The 10,465-nt window shown below is 38.8% G+C and overlaps 1 protein-coding gene across 1 annotated transcript; it reads left to right on the forward strand.

Moving 5' to 3' along the window:
* Positions 1 to 8,046: 8,046 nt before the first annotated feature.
* LOC141637858 (uncharacterized) lies at positions 8,047 to 10,094 on the forward strand. The gene is made up of 2 exons (XM_074447274.1): positions 8,047 to 9,411; positions 9,594 to 10,094. Exons 1-2 carry the CDS (start codon positions 8,047 to 8,049, stop codon positions 10,092 to 10,094), a joined length of 1,866 nt encoding a protein of 621 aa, XP_074303375.1.
* Positions 10,095 to 10,465: the final 371 nt, after the last annotated feature.

The raw sequence follows: 10,465 nt of genomic DNA on the forward strand, positions 1-10,465 counted from the left end.
GCTGAAGGTGAATCCGTCTTAAGTATCTTGAGAGCATCTCCATTCCTAGAGCAAAAATATAGGGTGAAATGGGGTCCCCTTGTCGGACTCCAGCTTTCTCGGGGAAGAAGCCACTAGTAGTGCCATTGATTTTCAAAGAATACCAAGTGGAAGAGATACAGGCCATGACCCAAGCGATAAACCTATCCGGGAAATTCAGGCCCTTGAGCATGGAAGAGATGAAATTCCATTGGATAGTATCGAAAGCTTTGCGGATATCGACCTTAATAAGGCATCTTGGGGAAGTGGCTCCCTGATTGTAATTCTTGATCAAATTTTGGGTCATCATTATGTTTTCAAAAATATTTCGCCCCTTTATGAAAGCAGCCTGTTCATTGCCAATGATGTCAGGGAGCAAATGTTTGAGACGGCGAGCAAGGATTTTACTTATCATCTTGTAAACAACCGAGCAGCAGGAAATAGGCCGAAAATCAAGAACCGTGGAGGGCACGGTTTTCTTGGGAATCAGAGCAATTAGGGTAGTGTTGACCTTCCTCATCATCTTGCCTTTTCTAAAGAACTCTTCAACGGCGGAACAAAAAAGGTCGCCAATGAGATGCCACTCATTCTTAAAGAAAGCAGAGGAGAAGCCGTCTTGTCCAGGGCTCTTTGTGGAACCGATGCTGAACAACGCCATTTTAATCTCTTCCCGGGTAACAGATCTAGATAGATGGTCCCTAGCATCATCAGAAACAACGGGGGCATCCTGGAAGAGAAAATTCTCTAAGGGGGCGACATTTGAAGTTGTGCCAAGGAGGTGAGAATAGTAATCCACAAAAGCATTGTTAACTTCACCAATCCCGTCTCTCCTAATTCCATCTTTATCAATGATGGAACCAATAGTACTTTGATGTTTGCGGGCTGCGATTTTTGCAAAAAAGAAAGCAGAGGAGCAGTCACCAGCTTTAATATTTGAGACCTTTGCTCGTTGAAAAAGGATGTCGTTTTCAGCTTTGCAAAGGTCTTTGTATTGAGCAATGAGAAGTCTTTCCCGAGCAATGAGAGTAGGAGAGAAAAGGTCATCTTGGAGTAGTTTTTGGCAATTTTCCAACTCCCTTTGAGAACCATTAATTTTGGTCTTGATAGCAGAGTAGCTTCTTTGATGAAGAGAAGAGAGAGCCTTCTTGACGGCCTTGAGCTTGAAGAACAGCTGGAAGGTGGGGGTGCCATAGCAGGGGGTATTCCATGCTGCAGCAACCAGGTTCGTGTAGCCAGGATTTGTGATCCACGTGTTGAGAAAGCTAAAGGATCTAGTAATCCTCAGCCCACCAGGCAGAACCACCATCAAGGGGGAGTGGTCAGAGATACCAGGGGGCAGGATTTCAGCAAAAGAAGCAGAATGAATGGAAGTCCAAGTCGGGCTGATTAAGGTTCGATCAAGTCTAGCCCAAGTTCTAGTGAGGGGGTCCTGCTTGTTTGTCCAAGTGAACTCAGACCCTATGCTATGCATATCATCTAAAGCGCACCTAGCCAAGCAAGCGTTAAAATCCATAATATCATGGATGGACGGGGGGTTGGGGCCTTGACGCTCATTGATGTTTCTAACAACATTGAAATCCCCCATCACAATCCAAGGAGAAGCAAAAAGGGATATGGTATGAAGTTTCTCCCAGAGCCTTTTTCTGTCGTGCCCATCATTCATACCATAGACAAAAGTAGTAGCAAAGCTGAGATTAGAAGCCTTAGAAGTGACGTCGCAGTGGATGAGTTGCTCATGAACAATGACATTTTTAACAACCACAGAGGAGGGATTATAAAATAACCAGATTCTGCCACGAATCTTGTTACTAATAATTTCATAGTTAGGAAAATTCTTCATAATAGAGGTTTCTTTGTGGTCCTTCACATGAGTTTCAAGTAACCCAAAAATATCCACTCTATGGAGTAGCAAAAACTTTTTTATCTCAGCATGCTTGAGGCTATCATTGAAGCCTCTAATGTTCCAGGTCGCAATCTTCATTTCTATCAGGGGGTAGAGGATCTACATTCTCCACTAATCCTAAGGTATCATCATCAAGTTCTCCAAAAGAATCATCATGTTCAGTGAGCAGGGAAAAGCTATTCGTGACAAGGACAGGAGCCTCAGTTTCCTTCAATGGTGTAGATGAGGTTCCATGAGTGGCCTGACGTTGCCTAGGACTCTTAACAGGAGTGAAGAGGGCAGTGGTGGAGTCATTTGGAGGCCGGGCAGCAGGCTGTGCAGGGGCAGGTTTAGGCTGCCACACTTCCTTAGCGGCCTGTTTTGCCTTGTTAAGCTTACAAAAATTATCAGTATGCCCCATTTTCCCGCAGCAAACACAATAGTAAGGCCTCCATTCATACACTATTTGCTGATTGATCTGTCCATGGAAGGGAGTATTCAAAATGACATTCTCAGGTAACTCCGTTGAAAGGTCAGCTTCCACTAAAACTCTAGCAAAAGAGAGTCGGGCTTTGGTGGTAGTGGTCATGTCAGCATACATTGGTTTACCCACTTTGCTGGCAAGCTTGCTGAGGACAATATCGACTGCAGGAGGGGATCAAGGTGGGAAAAGAATCCAAATAGGGACAACAGAGATTTTGTCCATCTCTTTAGTGAAGGTCGGTGACCATTGCTTAAGCACCATAGAGTTGTTTCCCATTGACCATGGTCCACCTTTGAGAACTTCATCCATATCCGTTTGGGAGGGAAAGCGGAAAGAGAACCACCCCCTTCTAAAATATTGAACAGTTGGGAGGGATACATGGTTCCAGTGCTTAGCCACAAAGGTATGCATTTGGGTAGTAGTAGGCTTGGCTCCTAAGACATTACCCATGAGAGTGTATTTCCAGTATTGGAGTTCACCCTCAATGTCGTCAGCACAAATATCTATCTCAGTAGAGGCCGCACTCTGCTCACAGAAGTGTAAGCTCATGCCAGCCTTCGCTTTAGCGACAGTAGTCCAGCTTTTAGGGATATCAGAGCCATTAGAATCAGTGGTCGGGGGCTGGGATTTTTCCACTGTCGGATTTTCCAAAAGGGGAAATTCTGGGTTGGGGACTTCCAAAGATGGTTCAATATCATCAAACAAAGTATCGCCTGATGCTTTAAAGGAGCTAAGAACCGCTTTAAACGTATTGGATCGACTATGGCTAGACCCAACATCATTAATTAAACTGTTGAAAACAATTGGGGATCTAGGGATTTCACCTGAGTTGGCTTCACAATCCGTCGACGGAGCTTCTGTAATAGGGGGAACATGAGCAGAGCGTCCTCTTCCTCTTCCACGAGGTCGTGCCATGAGCAGAAGACAAGCGAAAGATCAAAAGTGTAGGGATTTAGGGATTTTCTGGGTTTCGCTTAATCGCAGAGAGATGAAGCTCTCTTTCCTCATGACGGGATGTTATATTATTATTATTATTATTATTATTATTATTATTATTATTATTATTATTATTATTATTATTATTATTATTATTATTATTATTATTATTATTATTATTATTATTATTATTATTATTATTATTATTATTATTATTATTATTATTATTATTATTATTATTATTATTATTATTATTATTATTATTATTATTATTATTATTATTATTATTATTATTATTATTATTATTATTATTATTATTATTATTATTATTATTATTATTATTATTATTATTATTATTATTATTATTATTATTATTATTATTATTATTATTATTATTATTATTATTATTATTATTATTATTATTATTATTATTATTATTATTATTATTATTACTACTACTACTAATACTACTATTATTATAAGGGTCTATGGTTATTATATACACCGTCAATAAAACAACTTTCCCCGAATGCCACAAAGGGCCCACGTGATACATGCCCGAACACACCTATCTTCTATTATTTATTATTTATTCCGTCTCACAACAAAAACTCATAAAATTAAAATTTAATAAATATAATTTATAAAACTCATTTTCATATTTTACCGTTGACTAACCTTTGACCAAGTCTTAAAATACGTAGTATTATGAGAAGCAAACCTTGACGGCTAATTCTACTATGAAGGCTAAGTTCGTATCTCGTTTTGAGGCTACCTCACATGGTGTTTGGTTGAAAAGTTTCATATCTGAGTTTAGACTTGTTGACTCTATTTGTAGGCCAATAAGAATATACTGTGATAATTCAGCTATTGTGTTTATACCTAAGAGAATAATAGAAGTGGAAGTCAAAGTAAACACATCGGCATAAATTATTTAGCCATAAAAGAGCGTGTTTAGGAAAAGAAAGTGATCATTGAACACTTTAGCATAGAGTTGATGATTGTAGATCCCTTGACTAAAGGCATGCCAATTAAGACTTTCAAAGATCATGTAGTGAGAATGAGACTTGGTTCCATTATGTAGTATATTCATTAATTTTTTGCAAGAAACTTTTATTATGTTAGATATTTTCTCATTTGGATTTATATGCGCATATTTATGAAGTTATGTTGAGAAATATCGTTTCTGTTTGAACCTAGAGTAAACATGGGGTATACTTCATTAAGTCAAATGTGTGTTTTATGAGTGACTTGATATATTGTGATACATGAAAGATTAATTCTCGCTCTAAGAGAATTCGTCGCCATGATTCATTTGTTGTGTCTCTTGTTAAATGGGCCAAGTGGGACATTGTAAGATATTTCATAAAATAAATAGGTATTACAATTATATTTAATTTAATTATTTTATGGAAATTAAGTTGGTCCATTATGTGATAGGATTTACCTACGATTCCGTTCCCACTATTATCTCTCATAAATCTCACTCACAATTTAGGAAACTGTTCAGTTGACTTTTTGACAGCAATATTCTATATAAATGGAACATATTTATTCTCATTAAGGTTCACAAAGTATACCCCATTAATTAAATAGACCATCTAAATATTGAGGCTGACTGTTTGGAAATCTTGTTAGATCCGAGGGATTAAAAATTCGAGTTATTCATTAAGGAGGAACAATATTTCAAGGAATGGTTGAAGTAAATAATCGATCTCTTATATCGCTACCGCATTCAGTTTATACATGTTTATTATGAGACTATAACATGTTAATTTAAACTATACAACTTACACTTCATAGTCGTCTCAAAGGTTAAGAGCTCGGATTTCCACCAATATGCATACACTAGACACTCGGTATGTACTTTCCCGAGTTAATGGTCAATTCATCTCTATTCCAGATATGTGAATTTAAGTCATTAACTTAAATGAAATAAATCTCTAAAGGATCATAAATATATTGAATATGATGCCTATAGCAACTCTTTTTCTGACGATATTTCATAGAAGCACTAATTAAATAATTAGTGTATTAAAAACGTTAAAAACAAAATAAAAATTCAACCAAAACAGTAACACACGTCTAAGATATTAATTTTTTGTAGGGTTGTACAAACAAGAAGACTAATGTCGAGAAATGTAGTACATATAGCAGATTATTGTTGACAAGTAATGCATATGGATTCATTACAAATAGCAACAAGCTTACAGTAAAGTACAATATTGACAAGATAAGAAGGGTGCAAAGAATGTAGTAGCTGATCATCTGTCGCGATTATCGCAGCAGGAGGGAGAGGATTCTTTACCTATTGATGATTCTTTTGCTGATGACTCCTTATTTGCTATTTTTTCTAACACTAACCATGATCCATGGCATGCAGATTTGGCTAACTATGTTGTCAGTGGCGAGCTACCACCCGACCTTTCTTATCAGCAGAGGAAGCATTTTCTTTACAATGCCAAGCAGTACTTCTGGGATGACCCTTATTTGTTTAAGGAGTGTGCAGACGGTCTCTATAGACGGTGTATTCCACAATGGGAGACCAAGGCAATCTTAGAAGGCTGTCATTCATTCTCTTATGGTGGTCACCATGGTCCGTCGCGAACCGTGGCTAAGGTACTTCAATCTGGTTTTTACTGGCCTACTTTATTTGCCGATGCTAAAGTGTTTGTTTCAGCTTGTGATGCTTGCCAACGCTCTGGGAATATATCTGAGACATGAGATGCCATAAAATGGCATCCTAGAGGTCGAGGTTTTTGATGTCTGGGGCATTGATTTCCAAGGAGCATTCCCATCTAGTTAAGGTAACAGGTATATTTTGGTAGCTGTAGATTATGTGTCTAAATGGGTGAAAGCGATTGATTCACCTAATTGTGATGCCAAGACTGTGATTAAGATGTTTAAAAAGATTATTTTTCCCCGATTTGGTGTCCCTAGAGTCGTCATTAGTGATGGGGGAATGCATTTTAAAGAAAATAAACTTACTTCTGTATTGTCTAAAGTCGGTGTCTAGCATCGTCGTTGTTTGGGATATCATCCCCAAACTAGTGGGCAGGTTGAGGTCTCTAATAGGGAACTAAAAGAGATTTTGGCTAAGGTAATTTCTAAATCATGGAAGGATTGGAGTCTAAAATTAGATGACATATTATGGGCTTATCGGACTACCTTTAAAACACCGATTGGTGCATCACCATATCGGTTGGTTTATGGGAAGTCCTATCATTTACCTATTGAGTTAGAGTGTAAGGCTTGGTGGGCTATTCGTGAGTTAAACTATGATCCTAAGTTATGCGGTCATAATCATTTGTTACAGCTAGATGAGCTAGAAGAGTTTTGATGCAGGAGCATACTCGGAATAAGTAAATAAGGTCTTAATTAGTCGAAATGTGACTCAACTAGTGAAGGGGTTTGAGCTTCGTACGAATAGTGTGTTAATGCTGAAATGGGAAGGCAACGGGATCGCACGTCACGGTTCCCTAGGTCACGTAGGAGCTGCACCTCACGGTTCCTATGCCAAGTAGGATACACGATTTCCTAAATCGTGTAGGAATAATAAATTAGTTAAATTTACTGATTCCAAATAAAGTTAGGAAAGCTAGTTATTTTCTAATCCTAGTTTAATTAGAATACCCTAAATCCGATTGTATTTTAATTATTAATATTTTAATAACTTTCCTAGTTAGTTTAGTAAAGAGTAGATAGCTTGTTTTGCAAGCTGTGAAATTAGGACTCGAGTCGGATTGTGACCTCGAGTAGGAGTATAAGTAGGACCGTGTAATCAGAATTACACATACATTGATTTAGTAAATAAGATTGTTTACGTTTGTGAGCATTGTTAGATTAGGTTTGCGAGCTTAATCTTTAGATCATCCTTGCGAGGTTGATTGCGTGATTCTGCGTTTGATACCTTGCGAGGCTAGGACTAGGAATTCACCATACTATCCGGTTACTTCCTTATTCACGAACTAAACAGTCAAATAACACAAATTCCGCTGCAATTTTATCAATTACATTAAACATACACATCCACGAAATTAGCAACCATAAACGAACAGTTCCACGATCTGTTCAAACTCGTTTAATCACATAGTTTTACATCAAATTGGTTTGTGAGCAAGGTTCAGATTTATTCCTTAATAGATCTGTCTTGGGACGTTGCTAATCATGGTTAAAGACGGTGATGAAGCTCCGAAAACATAGGAAGACGGTCATAACGATTTGAAGATTGAGATGGCTCAGATGGCTTATGTGTTGAAGAACATAGCAGCCATGTTGAAGGATAAAGAGAAGAAAAAGAGTTCGGACATCCCATCCGAATCTGAGGAAGACGAGCAGCCAAAGGGAAAGTCGAGAAACAAGAACGATGATGATCGGGGTTTAAAACTCGATATTCCAGACTTTGATGGCGAGATGGATCCGGAAAACTTTCTGGATTGGGTAAGACAAGATGAGAGGGTTTTCGAGTATAAAGAGTGTGATGACAAGAAGCAATTTAAAGTTGCAATCTTGAAACTTACAAAGTATGCATCTTTATGGTACGAGAATTTGAAAAAACAAAGGAAAAAGGAAGGCAAAGAAAAAGATCGAATCTTGGCTCAAATTAAAGAAGCACCTGATGAGACGATTCCTGCCCAGAGACTACGAGCAAGAAAACTATCTAAAGCTTCAATCTTTGACGCAAGAAAGTATGTCGGTGACTGAATACATCAAAGAATACAAGTAGATGTCAATTGTGTGCGATTTAGAGGAGAAGGAAGAACTAAGGGTGGCGAGATTCATCAAGGGCCTAACACCCGCACTTGCAACGAAAGTAGATATCCAGAATTATGACGGGTTTAGCGAAGTTTGCAGATTAGCATTAAAGTTTGAAAAGCATGATAAGGCACGAAAACCTTATGCTTACTCCAAGGGATCGAGTTCGGGAGCAAGTTCTTATTTCAGGCCAGCTCCTAGCAAGCCTAAAGAAACCCCGAAAGAAGAAACTAAAGACAAAGGAAAGGGTGTTGTCGAGCCAAAAGGGAATTCTTTGAGGCGTTGTTTTAAGTGTCAAGGCTATGGTCATATAGCAAATGAGTGTCTTCGGAAACGAGCCCTAACAGCTCAAGAATTATATGATACGATCTCTGTGTTTGTCACGCCAGAGGAGGAAACAGTTCAAGAGAACGTTGGAGCTGATGGTGAAGGAAAGGTCTATGATTTGGATCCGTTAATTGAAGAGGAATGTCTGGTGCTGCGTAATTTGCATATGGAAACGCGTTCAGCTGAAAATGAACAACGAGAACAGATCTTCCACACTCGGTGCAAGGTAAACCGTAAAATTTGCAATCTTATTATTGATAGTGGGTCATGTGCTAATGTAGTAGCAAGGGACCTTGTTGATGACCTGAAATTGCAAACTAGAGACCGAGTTAAACCATATAAATTACATTGGCTGAATGGGGAGAATGGGATTCAAGTAAAGAAGCAGGACTTAGTTTCGTTAAGTTTAAAACCCTATACTGATGAGGTGTGGTGCGACATAATTTCTATGAATGCATGCCACATTCTGTTGAGTAGACCTTGGCAATTCGATAGATGGGTTGAACATAACGGGAGATCCAATGTATATAGCGTGATGAAGGGTAATGTGAAATATAATCTGAAACCTATCTCACCAAATAAGATTAAAGAGTCAAAAATAAAGAAGGGGAGTATGTTTATGGAGGCTCGGGAGGTTGAGGAGGCTTTAGCTCGTAGAGAACGAACCTATGTGCTGATGGTTCGTGAATTAGGGTCCATTGGTGTGAGTGAAAACCGTGGAGTACAGGGGTTGTTAGAGGAGTTTCGGGATGTGTTTCCGGATGAATTACCAATTGGGTTGCCTCCTTTACGTGGTATTGAACACCAACTAGATCTGATTCCAGGGGCGGCATTGCCTAATAAGCCGGCCTATCGTTGTAATCCAGAGGAAGCAAAGGAATTACAAAGACAAGTCCAAGAGTTGATGGATAGGGGATATGTACAAGAGAGCTTAAGTCCGTGTGCGGTACCTGCGTTATTAGTGCCGAAAAAGGAAGGGACTTGGCGGATGTGCATTGATAGTAGAGGGGTAAACAACATTACAATCAAATATCGCTTTCCTATGCCAAGACTTGATGATATGCTTGACGAACTTTCTGGTTCGAGTGTCTTTTCTAAACTGGATTTGAGGAGTGGTTATCACCAAATGAGGATCGAGAAGGAGATGAGTGGAAGACCACGTTTAAAATGAAGCATGGGTTATATGAATAGCTCGTAATGCCATTTGGACTTTGCAACGCTCCTAGTTCGTTTATGAGGTTGCTGAATGAAGTGTTAAGGCCTTTCCTTAACAAATTTGTGGTGGTCTATCTTGACGACATTCTAGTCTATAGCAAAGATGAAGAGTTGCACAATCAACATTTGCAAGCTGTGTTTGTAGTTTTGCGAAATCAGAAGCTCTATGGTAAACTAGAAAAATGTACTTTTATGCTATCAAGTGTTGTTTTTCTTGGTTATATTGTGGGTAAAGACGGAGTAAGTATGGACCCATCCAAGGTCGATGATATTCAAGCCTGGCCGCTTCCTAAATCAACTACAAAAGTGGGAAGCTTTCATGGTTTAGCATCATTCTATAGGCGATTCATCCAGGGTTTTAGCTCGATTATGGCTCCAATTACAGAGCTAACCAAGAAGGGAGAGTTCGTATGGACTAGTAGCGCCCAAAAGGCGTTTGAAGACGTGAAGCACAAGTCGTGTTTCGGACTGTTTTAGCACTACCCGATTTTAATAAATTGTTTGAAGTCGAGTATGATGCGAGTGGTGTTGGAATTGGTGTCGTGTTAGTACAAGAGAAGAGACCTTTTGCATACTTCAGTGAGAAATTAAACGGTGCAAGGCTGAATTATTCAACCTACGACAAGGAGTTCTATTCTATCGTGAGAGCATTGAACCATTGGAATCATTATCTGCGCCCGAAGCCATTTATATTACATTCTGATCACGAGGCTCTTAAACACATTCATGGGCAGCAAAAGTTAAGTCCAAGAAATGCTAAATGGGTCGAATTTTTACAATCATTCACGTTTTCTTCAAAGTACAAGACGGGAAGTTCTAATGTCGTAGCTGATGCCTTATAACGAAGA

Source organism: Silene latifolia, unplaced genomic scaffold (assembly GCF_048544455.1).
Source record: "Silene latifolia isolate original U9 population unplaced genomic scaffold, ASM4854445v1 scaffold_151, whole genome shotgun sequence".
Taxonomy (NCBI): Eukaryota; Viridiplantae; Streptophyta; class Magnoliopsida; order Caryophyllales; family Caryophyllaceae; genus Silene; species Silene latifolia.